This window comes from Toxorhynchites rutilus, chromosome 1, assembly GCF_029784135.1.
Source record: "Toxorhynchites rutilus septentrionalis strain SRP chromosome 1, ASM2978413v1, whole genome shotgun sequence".
Classification (NCBI taxonomy): domain Eukaryota; kingdom Metazoa; phylum Arthropoda; class Insecta; order Diptera; family Culicidae; genus Toxorhynchites; species Toxorhynchites rutilus.
This window is the reverse complement of record NC_073744.1, coordinates 16,747,513-16,762,874: the sequence shown is the minus strand read 5'-3', so window position 1 is coordinate 16,762,874 and position 15,362 is coordinate 16,747,513. Positions and strand designations below refer to the sequence as shown.

The 15,362-nt window shown below is 43.6% G+C and overlaps 1 protein-coding gene across 1 annotated transcript; it reads left to right on the top strand.

Moving 5' to 3' along the window:
* The first annotated feature begins 1,796 nt into the window (after positions 1-1,796).
* On the top strand, positions 1,797-3,761 carry LOC129771720 (probable methylcrotonoyl-CoA carboxylase beta chain, mitochondrial). Its single transcript, XM_055775694.1, has one exon. The coding sequence runs from the start codon at positions 1,827-1,829 to the stop codon at positions 3,570-3,572; it is 1,746 nt and encodes a 581-aa protein (XP_055631669.1). The 5' UTR covers positions 1,797-1,826; the 3' UTR covers positions 3,573-3,761.
* The last annotated feature ends 11,601 nt before the right edge of the window (positions 3,762-15,362 follow it).

The following is a 15,362-nucleotide window of genomic DNA, read 5'->3' as shown; positions in this document are numbered from 1 at the left end:
TGTTTACAATATTTATAAGTGTTGTAATCCAGAAAAGGTCTGAATACGTGCCAAATAATCATCTGGTGATCGATTAAAAGTTAGCTCGAATGAGGGGCGCATTGACACAAATAGAAGGTGTATTTTATAATCCTTTAAAACATGTGATTTCGTAAAAATATACTATCAAACTACTATAAATCATGTAAAAGGCAATTTCATTTATATGTTTCGAAACATTCGAAGGCCTTATTTGATACATGAGCGCTGAATTAGAGCATTCAAAAAAGTGGGCAAACCATGATCATATTTTCGACTGAACAAACCAAGATCATTTACCCTATACTTATTGCAAACTCATCATTGTCAGTATCAAATGAAATGATTTGGCTAGTGGCTGCAGGGTTGTGCTGATTAAAAGTAGGAGGAAGGCTCTTTAATGGACGGTTTCTGGTAGGCTATTTCACGTAGAGCACGTAACGAGTAGGGGAGATCAGGGGAATACCGACACCCTAGGGATTTCCACATATTTCCAAGATCTACCATATTTGCTCGACTTAAAACCTCTCTACAGAACCTCTCTTCAACTATTCATGAACCATTCTACAGTATCTGTAGATCATTTTTTGAGTAGAACTCGAATTTTAATGGAATGCAAAAATTTATGTTTTCAGGTGAAATAAATGGGAGTGCGACACCTTTGAAGAGACGAATGAAAACTTGTTACAATAATTATAGCATTAAGAGGCTTTAATTTTAATTTTAATTAACACTTTAAGAGGGAAGAGGGGTGAAAGTGGCAAATTATATGTTATTGGATATTTCAGATTTTAAATGATAAAAAAGCAAACAAATTTATGTATTTCAACTGCAAGTAAAAGCTGTTCACTGATGGCTTATTGAACCCCACAGCTCTAGCTGCTGATGCAGTCTATAGTTTGCGGAACTAATGTTGCGGATTCCGGTCTAAGATACTCATGTTTTTCGTATTGAAATGATGTTTCTCGTTGATTGTCTTGGCCAATTAAAAAACCAGACGGTTCTCAAGATCAAGCAGGTGATGGATAAATTCCTGCTTCTGGTCCGGAGAAAACACGAGAGTTTTGATCCTAGCTTAGGTGAGCATCCACGTGAAATCTGCCGATGGGCGTTGAACGAAGGGATACCATGAGCTCAGCCAGGTGTTTTTTTTTTGTTGACATGCACGATTAAACGTTTATTTTGACTGTTTTATCAGGCATCTACAAAAAGTAAGAACGCATTTTTCCTGTCTATGAAGTGCAAAACAGGTGTCGGTTTTACCCTGACTGAAGGTTACCCCGAATGGACTCGAAACTTCAGAACAATGTTTTCGAGAATTGATAAGTAACAACACCACTTACCGTCTCACAAACCACATGGAACAATGATCTACGATGAATTAAGCTCATAAAATTGTCGAATTCTCCACAATTTTACGACTTAAACACATAAAGTCCACGAGCAAAATTTTACATGGACCGTCTCATGTTTGCTGACCGGTTCTGTTTTGTTATTTGTTTTGACAGCAAAGCGACTTCCGCAGCTTTTTTTTCATCTAACTGAAAAAATCAGAGGATGTCGCGCCTACTGATATGATCCGGTGGTACCACGTCACTAAAGATTTAGCCGGACAGAGCCAGATAGGGAAGGAAATAGGATGGAAGGAAAGTAATAATACTTATCAACGCCGGTTTGTAGGATAACACGCAATATGACATCGAAATTGGAAGTGTGTGCTATCGTGTGTGCACGGTTTCTCGGTTCAAACTACCGCATTTCCTCCTTTTTACATAACATTGTGTGTCCATAGAATTAGGAAGCAGAAAATGTTCCGAAAAACGCGTTTGATTCTTCAAAATTTGTCTAATTACCAACGACTTCGTCCTAAATGCCGAATGCTTCACATATCCGAGGCGAATGTTCTGCCCACCGAAATTAATCGACAATCTGCCGAGTACAAGGAAAATCACTCACAGATGAGTGAACTGGTCAATGAACTGAAATCGGTCACAGAGAAGGTGCTGAGCGGGGGTGGGCCGGAAGCAGTCAAACGGCACACAAGCAAAGGTAAACTTTTGGTAAGGGACCGTATCAACAGGTTGATCGATCCAGGTTCGCCGTTTCTGGAACTGAGCACCTTAGCTGGCAACGGCATGTATGGGAAAGATGTGGTAAACGCGGGCGGAATTATTACGGGAGTTGGTCGAGTGCATGGTGTGGATTGTGTCATTGTAGGTAACGATGCTACCGTGAAAGCAGGTAGTTACTACCCAATAACGGTGAAGAAACACTTGCGCGCTCAGGAAATCGCACAAGAGAACAATCTGCCGTGCATTTACTTGGTTGACTCTGGCGGTGCTAATTTGCCCCGCCAAGCTGAAGTTTTTCCAGATAAAGATCATTTCGGTAGAATTTTCTACAATCAAGCGAACATGTCAGCCCTTGGAATTCCGCAGATTGCGGTCGTCATGGGTTCGTGCACTGCCGGGGGAGCGTACGTTCCAGCGATGGCTGATGAGAGCGTAATTGTGAAAAAACAAGGTACAATTTTTCTGGCTGGACCTCCGCTTGTTAAAGCGGCTACCGGGAAAATTGTGTCCGCTGAAGATTTAGGTGGAGCTGATTTACACTGTCGCACGTCTGGTGTTACAGATCATTACGCTGTTGGCGATGAGCATGCCCTGTACTTGGCCAGACAAGTAGTGCAAAATCTGAATCGCCCAAGCGAGTACGATGAAAAGGCGGGTTATAGCACCAAAACGATGATGAACCATGATGAATTGAGTTTTACACCGGAGCCTGAGTCGCCCCGATATGACATCGAGGAACTGTACGGAATCGTTGGGTCCAATGTGACGAAATCATTTGACGTACGCGAGGTGATAGCACGGATTTTTGACGGCAGTAGGTTTACTGAGTTCAAGAAATTCTACGGGGAAACGATTGTCTGTGGATACGCCCGATTATATGACCATCTCGTAGGTGTGGTCGGCAACAATGGTGTTCTGTTTTCCGAAAGCGCTCTCAAAGGAGCTCACTTCATTCAGTTATGCGCGCAAAAGAAAATACCCCTTATTTTCCTACAAAATATAACCGGGTTCATGGTTGGTCGTGATGCCGAAGCTGGTGGAATTGCGAAAAATGGGGCCAAAATGGTAACGGCGGTAGCGTGTGCAAACGTGCCTAAACTGACCTTGCTCATTGGTGGTTCATATGGAGCAGGCAACTACGGAATGTGTGGTCGAGCGTATTCACCTCGGTTCCTGTACATGTGGCCAAACAGTCGTATTTCAGTGATGGGGGGGTCGCAGGCTGCTGGTGTTCTTGCCCAGATTACCGAAGAGCAATACAGACGTTCGGGAAAACAGTGGACAGAAGAGATTGGAAACACAATCAAAGCTCCCATCATTCAGCAATTCGAAGCGGAGGGATCACCGTATTACAGCACCGCTCGGCTTTGGGATGACGGAATTATTGATCCCGTCGATACGCGAAAGGTTCTAGGCTTGAGCTTGCAGGCCGCGCTGAATAAGCCGATTGGGGATAGCAAATTTGGCATTTTTAGAATGTAATCTGCAATTCATTTGAGATAGCGTGTCTTCCACACTGAACGGATACTAAAGTGCATTTATTAATTGTTAAGATATTTTTGAACCTTTTTATTCCTTAGTCTCAGAGAGATTGTGCCTTTTAAAGGAAGTTGTGACTATTTACATACCAGACGACGCATTTAATGCTTATTTGTAAGGTTTTATGATTAATGGAAATAAAGTTTCAAATGGAAAAAAAAAGAAGAAAAAAAAACTCGACACACTGGTACAGCAATTGAGCGTCCTTACAAAACGGCTGAAACGTTACTCTGACTCTGCAAAGCGCCAGGAACAAAATCGGATGTTCAGAGATAACGAGAAAGCGTTCTACGACCACATTAGCGACGAGAAGCCCGACTACCGCGAAGGTTTGCCAGATATTAGCGATGTGACGAACTTCTGGGCTGGTATTTGGGAGACCCCAGTAGAACATCGCGACGGGCAAATGTGGTTAAGACGGGAGGAGGAGAGTTGTGGTGAAATTGGAGAGATGCCAGCTATCATCGTCGGAGAGAACGATGTCCGCGAAGCCTCGCGGTACCTGAGGAACTGGGCAGCACCGGGCCCCGATGGTGTCCAGAACTTTTGGCACAAGAAGCTGACCGTCGCACATCCAAAGATAGCTGAGTGCTTCAACAAGGTGCTACGTGACCCACACAACCTTCCTGAATTCGCCACCCGTGGCGTCACCTTCCTCCTCCCGAAAGACAGCAACACATTGAACCCATCAAAGTACAGACCGATAACGTGCCTATCGAGTCTGTACAAAATACTGAGCAGCATAATTACCGCCAAAGTTTCTGCTCACTGCGAACAGCATCACATCATCGCAGAAGAGCAGAAAGGATGCAGGAAAAATACGCATGGCTGCAAAGACCAGGCCATCATCGACGCAGCCATAGTCGGCCAGGCGGTATATAACCAGCGGAACCTAAGTATGGCCTACATCGATTACAGGAAGGCTTATGACTCCATACCTCACTCGTTTCTCGTCCGGGTATTGGAGCTCTACAAAATTGATCCCGTCGTCGTTAGGTTCCTGCAGCATGCGATGAGGCAGTGGAGCACGTCTCTGCACCTCAGTGATGGGGAAAATGTGTTGCAGTCTAGAACGCTGCAGATAAAGAGGGGGATATTCCAAGGCGACTCTTTCAGCCCGCTTTGGTTTTGTCTGGCATTGAACCCCCTCAGTAGGACGCTCAATAGAAACGGTCATGGCTATAAAATAAGGTATGGCGACGGCGCCCACGAAGAAGTGACCCATACCTTCTACATGGATGATCTCAAGGTCTATGCTGATTCACGTCAGCGTCTAGGTGTAGCTATCCGGGTTGTCGAAGACATAAGCAGGGACATCTGCATGGAGTTCGGCCTTGACAAGTGCCGCTGTGTCCATATGCTGAAAGGGCAGCTTACCGAATCCGGAGGTTACGAAGTCTATGACGGCGAGTTCATAAGAGACATGGTTCGTGGCGAATCCTATAAATATCTTGGATTCCGACAGCTCACCGGGATTCGCCACTCCGACATCAAGACGGAGCTGCGAGACAAGTTCTTGAGTCGAGTGAACTGTGTCCTGAGGACTTTCCTCAACGCGGGGAACAAGGTACGCGCGATCAACACATTCGCGGTTCCCCTGCTGACCTTCAGTTTTGGTGTAGTCAAATGGAGCAAAACTAACCTAGAGGACCTTGAGAGGAGGATGAGGAAAGCATTCAAAGAGGCCGGAATGCACCATCCTCAATCGGCACTGGAGAGAGTTTCACTACCACGCAAAGAAGGGGGACTTGGAATCGTCGACATTTCTGCACTGTGTGTTGCCCAGGTACGACAACTGCGCGAGTACTTCGCAGAACGCGCCAACCAAAACGCGCTATACCGGGCTGTCTGCGCCGCCGACAGAGGATACAGCGCTCTGCACTTGGCGCAAGCGGAGTACCAACTCAACTGCAATCTGCAGACAGTGGAGGAGAAGATTGCAGCTTGGAAGCAGAAGGCAGTGCATGGTGCCCACCCCCATCAACTGGACCGGCCACACGTCGACAAGGCCGCATCTAATCTGTGGCTAACGCGTGGTGAACTCTCTTCAGTAGTAGAAGCCGACATGATAGCCATCCAGGACAGGATAATGCCGACGAGAAACTGCAGGCGGTACGTCTGGCATCAAGACGTTGATGACATTTGCCGGATGTGCCATCAACCAGGTGAAAACATAGAGCACATTATGGGAGGCTGTCCCGTTTTGGCCAACGCAGCCTACACCGAGCGCCACAACAATGTGGCCCGTATTGTTCATCGACAACTGGCGCTCCAATGTGCTCTACTGGAAGACAACGTACCAAACTACCGGTACCTGCCTGCACCTGTCCTGGAAAATGACCGTTTCAAGCTGTACTGGGATCGCACTGTTCTGACCGACCTCTCGATCCACCACAACCGGCCAGATATAATGGTTTACGACAAGAGCGACCGCAAAGTCACCATCATCGATGTCGCTATTCCACTGAACCAGAATCTGGAGGAGACCCACGGTCGCAAAATCTGCAAGTACCGACCATTGGCCGTGGAGCTCAAGGAACTGTGGGGGCTAAGGGAGGTCCCAAGAATTGTTCCAGTCGTTCTCTCTGGAACTGGAATTGTCCCGAAGACACTTCTGGAAGCGCTAAAGGTGTTGAATATGGAGAAGGAATTGGCCGGCATCCAAAAGTCGGTCATCCTTAGCACCTGCGCGATTGTCCGACAATTTCTCGGTCAGGACTGAAACAGCACGAGCATGCAGATACGTGCATTCCGCAGAGCCTAGTCCCCCTTTGGCATTCAGAAGCCCGGGGGCAGGTGAAAATTCTGGCTAGATTCGCCTAGTTAAGAAGTGAGATAAGTCTGCAAAAAAAAAAAAAAAAACCATGGAATCCCAGATCACCTACGCTCCGATTCTATTCCGCCGATATTTTCGGCAGAATATGGGAAAGTTAGATCTGATAAAATGTTCTTTACTGACGGTTCATTCATAAACGGGTCCACTGGCTTCGGCATCTTCAATGAAAATTCCAGTGCCTCTTTCAAACTCAAAGATCCTTGTTCCGTGTATGTCGCTGAACTGGGTGCGATATATTACGCATTAGGGATCATTGAAACACTGCCCATCGACCATTAATTTATTTTTTCAGACAGTCTCAGCTCAATAGAGGCAATCCGCTCAATGAAAGTTGATAAACGCTCATCTTATTTCCTAACAAGAATAAGACAACTATTGAGTGTTTTGGTCGAAAAATTATTCAAGATTACCTTAGCATGGGTTCCCTCTCATTGCTCGATTCCGGGGAATGAGAAAGCGGACTCGCTAGCTAAGGTGGGCGCTTCAGAAGGCACACTTTTTGAAAGGCAAATTGCCTATAATGAATTTTTTCACATTCCTCGTCAGGACACACTCGTTAGTTGGCAGCGCATGTGGAGTGAAGATGAGTTCGGTCGTTGGTTACACACGATTATCCCTAAGGTTTCAACGAAAGCTTGGTTTAAGGGATTGAATGTAGGTCGTAATTTCATTCGCGTGATATCTCGGCTTATGTCCAATCACTACAACCTAAACGCGCATCTCTATCGTATTGGGCTCGCAGCAAACAATCTTTGTGATTGTGGCGATGGCTACCACGACATCGAGCATGTTGTCTGGTCGTGTATCCGGTTCCATGCTGCTCGCTCTCAGCTCTCTAGAGCACTGAGAGCACAAGGCAGACAATCGGATATTCCCGTCCGGGATATCTTAGGTAGCCGTGATCCTGATCTTCTGCTTCATCTATACCTGTTCCTCAGAAACGCCGATGTCAACGTTTAATGATGTTTCCTTCGTTGTGTCCCCGTTTCATATCCCTCCTATCCAAACGATAAACTTTTACTTAGTCGCGGCAATACTCTTTACAGATACACGGGCCAAAGGTTGTGCAGTCCACTGATCATTCAACAAGAGCCAAAGGTTGTACCGCTTATGACAACTCTACACGAGCTGATGATTACGCCGGCTAGTGACCATTCTATCCTGGATTCCTCGAGTCGAGAATACGCACCACGCTAGATATGGGGTACATACTAGGGGGCGTTGCTGATTAATGGTCAGCTGCATCCCAATAGCAGGTATCCCGTGTCGGGCACACGTACAGAGCATCGAAGACTGCAACATACCAATTATGAGAACACTTGTAATACTAACCTCGAGCCAACCGCGAGTAATCGGTTACATATTACTAACATAGTTGTAAGCAAACATTGTAGAAAAATTGAACTCCCGGCCCCGTTAGGCTGACGCCATATGAGCCTTAATAAAATATATATTTTGGATAAAAAAAAAAACGCCCGTTGCGTTGGCTTGGAACCTGGGCTAGCGTCCTTCCTGTCGGTTTCCTTCCTGCTACCCACGAAGGTGTCTTGGTGGATGTTATATTTTAAGATAACAGGAGTACCGGTAATTATCCAAAATATATATTTTTATTAAGGCTCATATGGCGTCAGCCTAACGGGGCCGGGAGTTCAATTTTTCTACAATGTTTGCTTACAACTATGTTAGTAATATGTAACCGATTACTCGCGGTTGGCTCGAGGTTAGTATTACAAGTGTTCTCATAATTGGTATGTTGCAGTCTTCGATGCTCTGTACGTGTGCCCGACACGGGATACTTCCTATTGGGATGCAGCTGACCATTAATCAGCAACGCCCCCTAGTCTGTACCTCATATCTAGCGTGGTGCGTCTTTCTCGACTCGAGGAATCCAGGATAGAATCGGCGTTTCTGAGGAACAGGTATAGATGAAGCAGAAGATCAGGATCCCGGCTACCTAAGATATCCCGGACGGGGATATCCGATTGTCTGCCTTGTGCTCTCAGTGCTCTAGAGAGCTGAGAGCGAGCAGCATGGAACCGGATACACGACCAGACAACATGCTCGATGTCGTGGTAGCCATCGCCACAATCACAAAGATTGTTTGCTGCGAGCCCAATACGATAGAGATGCGCGTTTAGGTTGTAGTGATTGGACATAAGCCGAGATATCACGCGAATGAAATCACGACCTACATTCAATCCCTTGAACCATGCACTCGTCGAGACCTTAGGGATAATCGTGTGTAACCAACGACCGAACTCATCACCACTCCACATGCGCTGCCAACTTACGAGCGTATTCTGACGAGGAATGTGGAAAAATTCATTATAAGCAATTTGCCTTTCAAAAAGTGTGCCTTCTAAAGCGCCCACCTTAGCTAGCGAGTCCGCTTTCTCATTCCCCGGAATCGAGCAATGAGAGGGAACCCATGCTAAGGTAATCTTGAATAATTTTTCGACCAAAACACTCAATAGTTGTTTTATTCTTGTTAGGAAATAAGATGAGCATTTATCAACTTTCATTGAGCGGATTGCCTCTATTGAGCTGAGACTGTCTGAAAAAATAAAATAATGGTCGATGGGCAGTGTTTCAATGATCCCTAGAGCATAGTATATCGCACCCATTTCTGCGACATACACGGAACAAGGATCTTTGAGTTTGAAAGAGGCACTGGAATTTTCATTGAAGATGCCGAAACCAGTGGACCCGTTTATGTATGAACCGTCAGTAAAGAACATTTTATCAGATCCAACTTTCCCATATTTTTCCGAAAATATCGACGGAATAACATTGGAGCGTAGGTGATCTGGTATTCCATGGATTTTTTGTCGCATGGACAGATCAAAAATGACAGAGGAATTGCAGAAGTATGGGAAGCAAACTTGGTTGGAGATGCCTGGTGAAGGGAGCACGTCGTGTGTAAGGTACTCATGTTATAAAGACATAAAACTTGACTGAGGAGTCAGTTGGAGTAGATTTTCGAAGTTATCAATTACCAATGGATTCATGATCTTGCAACGGATGAGAAATCTGTAGGATAATTCTGTGAACCGAAGAGTAAGCGGGGGTACTCCTGCCAAAACTTCGAGACTCATCGTATGTGTCGAATGCAAACACCCCATGGCTATACGCAAGCAACGATATTGTATCCTCTCCAGCTTGAGAATATGAATCCTGGCAGCTGATCGGAAGCAAAAACTGCCATATTCTAACACTGATAATATCGTTGTTTTGTACAACTGAATGAGGTCTCCTGGATGGGCACCCCACCATGTTCCGGTAATTGTTTGGAGAAAATTGATTCTTTGCTGGCATTTCTGTTTCAAATACGCAATGTGTCTCCCCCAACCGGTAATTGTTTTCCTTTCTTTTAAATTAAAGCTTTATTCTACAAAAATGGTTACAAATTTAATATTCAAAATATTGCCCATCGCTAGTCACAACTTTTTCCTTTCCTTCCTGAAAACTGACGGAACCCTTTGCGGAAATAATCGGCCGGTTTTGTCGGCTAACCACGAATCGATCCAATTTTTGACTTCATCAAAATTGGAGAAGTGCTGGTCAACCAGTCCATGTTGCATCGATCGAAAAAGGTAGTAAACGGACGAAGCAATGTCTGGAGAATACGGCGGGTGTGATAGGATCTCCCATTTCAGCGTTTCCAAGCATGTTTTGACATCACACACGGTGCGATGATCGATGCTGCCTTCATTTTATTGCATTATTGTATATGCAATGAACTCAGCCTACGCTGGTGATCTTTGTTTATTTTTATTTTCCTCTCCTTTGCGCTGGGTTATATCTAGCCGGAGGATTTCATTATTTTTCTACTCATTTATGATAGAGCGCGGTCTAACATACGCTCCAAGGCTAAGGAATGAATGACGCCTTGACGTCGTGATTCGTGGTGCGAAATTCCAACATTTCGAAAAAAATAGGTAAGGATCGAAAATGTTTGGAAAATTGTTGAATGGTTTTATTGTAGATAAATATACATTTTTCGTCCATAGAAACCTTCACATGCCAAACAAACCTTCACAAAGAAACCTTCACATGCGAGTTATGCAGAAATTTGTTTTTCATGTATTATGCCTTCCTCCTTTCAGCTTGGTTCCCGTGAATGTTGTATGCAAAACAACAATGTGTGCAATAATTCGTTCTATCGAACAAATTAGACATCCAGTCAATGTGTAGAAATAAGGGTGATATAGGTGGTGGAGTGGGTTAGTAAGATGTCTGCAATTCCATAGAAAATTCATTGTTTCAGACAATCATTATTTCAGCGATATCCAGGAAATATTGTTGAACGCCCAATACCATAGCTATCCATTGAAAATAAATTTGATTTAATGTGTACTTTGTCTCAAAATATCATGAAATCGTAGGTATTTTCAACATTTCTTTGTTTCTTCCCCATAAACTTCATATTGAATGTAATTAATGACGACATATTTTTTTACAACCACGTTTTGTTATTTGTTCGTTACGACCCGTTTGACGGTTATGAGTACATATAACAAACGGCCCTTTTCATGGCCACTATTTGGAGTTTCAAAATAGTTAAAAAAACAGATTTCTGAACAATGAAAAGAATTACATTAAAAAAAATAATTGTTCCTAACGATCACAGTCCTACATCAAACTTACGTCCGTGCCCCCTAAGCTCTTCTACTTTTCCTTTTCTTTCTAGGTTTTGTTATAAGTGGACATTACGGTCGAGCAGGAACAGGTTGAATCCAGGTAAGTATTTGATTTTGCTATATGGAGAGAGGGTTTTGGTAGTTTTTTCTTCTACTCACGATGCCCGCACACAGGGATCGGTCTCATCGGTCCAAATGACAATGAGCTGGGGCTAGGCCCGACCAGACCTTGCTGCAACAAGTGGGACCATGTGGTTTTCATCTGTGTTTAAATTATATACTACTAAGAAGTGAATTTGAAAAAAAAATTAATTATAAATAAATTTGTTTGTCTAGTGTCTAGACATTTAGTGTTTCAAAGTATGAATTATTAATAAAAGAGCAACCCACTTAACCTAACTTAACCTACTGTAGGGAAACTAACTAAATTCGACTGGTTCACCGGATTGTGGACGGGACACTGTTGGCGCGGACAAGTAATGGAAAAAACTATTCAATTCCTTTGCTCGAAATTGTATTTGACCGACGATATAATTTTTGATGTGTCCTCTGTGAACTATCTACGTAGAAAGAGGCTGAAGCTATCGGTGTATCTAGTTTTATCTGTCTTTCGTTTCGTTCTGTGACAAAAGGGATTATAAAACTATTATCTGCTTTGTGCGTATGCAGATTAGATTTTTGAGATAATAATGATCTGCGCGGTAAAGTGTGAGCGTAGGCAAATCATTTAGGGTACCGAGTCTATTATTGACCTAAGCTTGAACACCTACTAAATTTTGTATTGTTATATCTCGCGTAACTTTTGAAAAGGTCCAATGTAACATTTTCGTCAACTCGAGAAAAACGAAGTTGAAAACCCAAACATTATTCCGCGAATTGTCTTAAAAGCTTTCGATCTTTATCGCTACTTTCACCACTAGCAGTCAAGAATAACTCTGAAAAACCAATCGTAACTGTTGTTCCGTGATTTGAGATTAAAGTTGAAGACTAGGAGCGAAAAATGTTACATTGGACGTTTTGACTACCCGCATTTGCACATTGGACATATTACGTTGCACGATAAGAATTTGAAACTAACTGCTAAACAACAATCCAAATAACAGCATTTCATTCTAAAGGCAGGTTATTATTGTTATCACTCGTCGAATTGCACTGAAATCCGTAACAACACCTGTATGAAACAAAAACTCGAAACGACCGAAGGACGACTTCGTATTGTTTTGACTGCTTTGTTACTTCGGACGTTTCGGGCGTCGGAGGAAAGATGCGTCCGAAGTAACAACCGGGCGCTTAAAATCCGAATCTGTACATTGGATATTTTTTGTATCGGCGATAAAAAGATGAAGAAGATAGATACGTGAACGATTGTTTTTGTAATACATTCAATGATTGAAAACTAATAGCGTGCATCCATTAACTCGATTTGTTTACATTTGTTACATAGGACCTTTTCAAAAGTTACGCGAGATATGTTCAGAGGTGGAGCACCTCTCTCGATATTTCTGGATATAGCTAGTAAATTTTACCTCTAGGGTATCCAGAGAGACCCTCTCATGCACCTCACTTGTTCTAGTCCAGGAGTGCAGATCCAAAATCATTTTAGGATCTTATTTTGAACGCGCTGGAGCCTCAATTTGCGTGTTGCAGCGCAGCTCTTCCAGACCGGGCCACGTAATCAATCATGGGATAGATTATCTGTTTGTAGACAGCCAACTGGTTCTTCAGGTTCAGTTTCGAATTTCTGCATATAAGAGGATGCAGAGACCGGATGAATATGTTACACTTATTAATTATTTTATTAGCATGAGACCTGAAGATCAGTTGCCTGTCCAATGTGAGTCCTAGGTAAACTACCTCTTCGAATTCTATAATCATCAGCCAGGACAAGTATTGGCGATTTCGAATGTGGATACAAAATAGCCTGAGTCTTCGCCACATTAACAACAATTTTCCAAATCGTGAAGTAATCAGCTAAAGCTTCCAGGCCTTCCTGCAGCTTACGGATAAGTGCAGGTAAAACACGACCTTCGTACATGATGGCAGTATCATCCGCGAATTGAGACGAGACACCACCACCTGGGAGAGGTGGGATGTCTGATGTATATGTATTGTACAGAATAGGCTCAAGGATGCTTCCTTGAGGCACTCTTGCGGGGATATTCAAGATTTGAGAAAAAGTGTTATGCAGAGACACCGGGAATGCTCTGTTGGAAAGATAGCTTCGAGCGATTTTTATTAGGTGCATTGGAAAATTGCGTTGATGTAGCTTGTACATCAGACCATCGTGTCACACATTGTCAAACGCTTTTTCAATGTTCAAGAGCGCCATTGCTGTCGTCTTGTTGCGCTGAATTAAGTTGGTAACTCGCGAGAGTTCATGGGTGGTGGACCTTCCTTTATGGAACCCAAACTGTTTTTCCAGGAAGACAACATTCTCATTAGCGAAGAATAGAACTCGACTTTGTATCGATTTCTCGATTTCGAATTCGACTTTGTCTCGATTTCTCAAACAGCTTTGAAATGGCAGAAAGTAAGCTGATGAGTCGATAGCTTTTAGGAACAGAAGGGCCTTTCCCTGGCTTCAGGACTGGGAGACCTTCATGTTTTTGAATTTAGAAGTTCACAGTTCACTCGCTGTTATCTTTTCTTCCTCATGAACTAAGCTGTCTGAATGATCAACAACGGTTACTCCCTCAGCAACTAAACGTCCGTATGGACTGACGATGTTCCGTCCCATGTTATGTGACAACACAAACTGTTCCCAGCGCGTTCACTTTCTCTATGGGTGTTATCAAATGATGATCCTCGCCCGAACCCCCAAAACGAGACCAGAGGAGGAATATGCTTGGGTTTTTTCTTCAGAAGTTTGGTCATGGATCAGAAAGGTTGTGAATGTGGTGTGATTTGTCGTAATTTTTCTTTCAAGTCCCTGTTTCGAAAGTCTTGGATCCTCTCCTGGGTTACCCCGGTGAGGCGATTTGACATGGTCTTTTTAACCCGGTCACCAGTTCTTTGATATTGACGCCGGAAGATGTTTCGCAGGCGCATGAGATGTTTAGTGGTGCTGTCTATTTCGATTCGATTCTTTGTTTTTAAGAGGCTTTAAACTTTGCAGTTCATTCGCCTCTATATCTATTTCGAGAGAGGTACTCACCTTATGTTGATGCACCGGTACCGCACTGTCGCGAGCACGTTAGGGGATCGCTGACCACCGGCGCTCCCTCCGAGGTACCTCCTTCGTCGTCTGTTTCATGCGAGGAAGGTGAATGTTGACCGGCGTGTACGGCTCCTCGGACTTCTCTCTCTCTCCTCCTTTCTATTCCTCTCTCTAAATCTCCCCTATGCATTTTCTACTCCTGTTTTGTCATTTTTTAGGACCAAAGTTCCAACTTAGTTGAAAGGAATCATTGTTAATATTGTTTTAGGTTCACGATGATTTTCGTTTTGAATTAGCGGTGACATCGTGTGCAATGCCTTACAGGTAGGTAGATAAAGAGGAAATTTGGAGAAGTTTTAGTGAGTTTATAGGATTTAAAGTTATACTTCGATTCGTATCTTACCACAAGATTTATAGTTTATGTTTTCTTTTGTTGCGGTTTATAATTTTTCTTAACCCGTAACAAACCCTCTGGATCGCCACTCAACTTTGCACGTGGTCCTCGCCGGTCCATGTGCATTAGGATATCTACTAATGGGATATCCTAGGCCTATCCTAGGCAGTGAAGACCCACATAACCATTGTTGGCTTAAGGCTCCATGTTCTGTTTATTCTTTTTAGAACATGCCCATAGGGCTATATTGGTCTTACTGATGAATGAATCCAAGTGTGCGTTTCAGTTCAGTTTAGCATCTAGGATAACGTCAAGATATTTCACTGAAACGCTGTATTTTTTTTCCTCTACCCCAAGATGCAAAGACTGCAGATGCTGGTTTTCCTTTTTTGTGAGAGGAATAATTGTTGTTTTCGCGGCATTTACGCTCAGACCTTTTGTGATACACCATGATGGTGTAAGGTTAAAGGCCATCTGCATCCTGCTCGATATCACGTCGTCGAACTTTTATTACCACGACTTCGAAAGCTTTTTGCCTCTAAGCTTCTCAGAAGGTCATCAACCATGTAATCACGGATATTGACGATCCGCCCAGCTCCGGGGTGATTTGCCGACACCGAGGACCGCCAACAACAAAAGTAGGGTCTCAAAATTTTCGAATACGTCTTAGCTGATTGAGAACAGCCGCACACAGCATTGCGCGTGG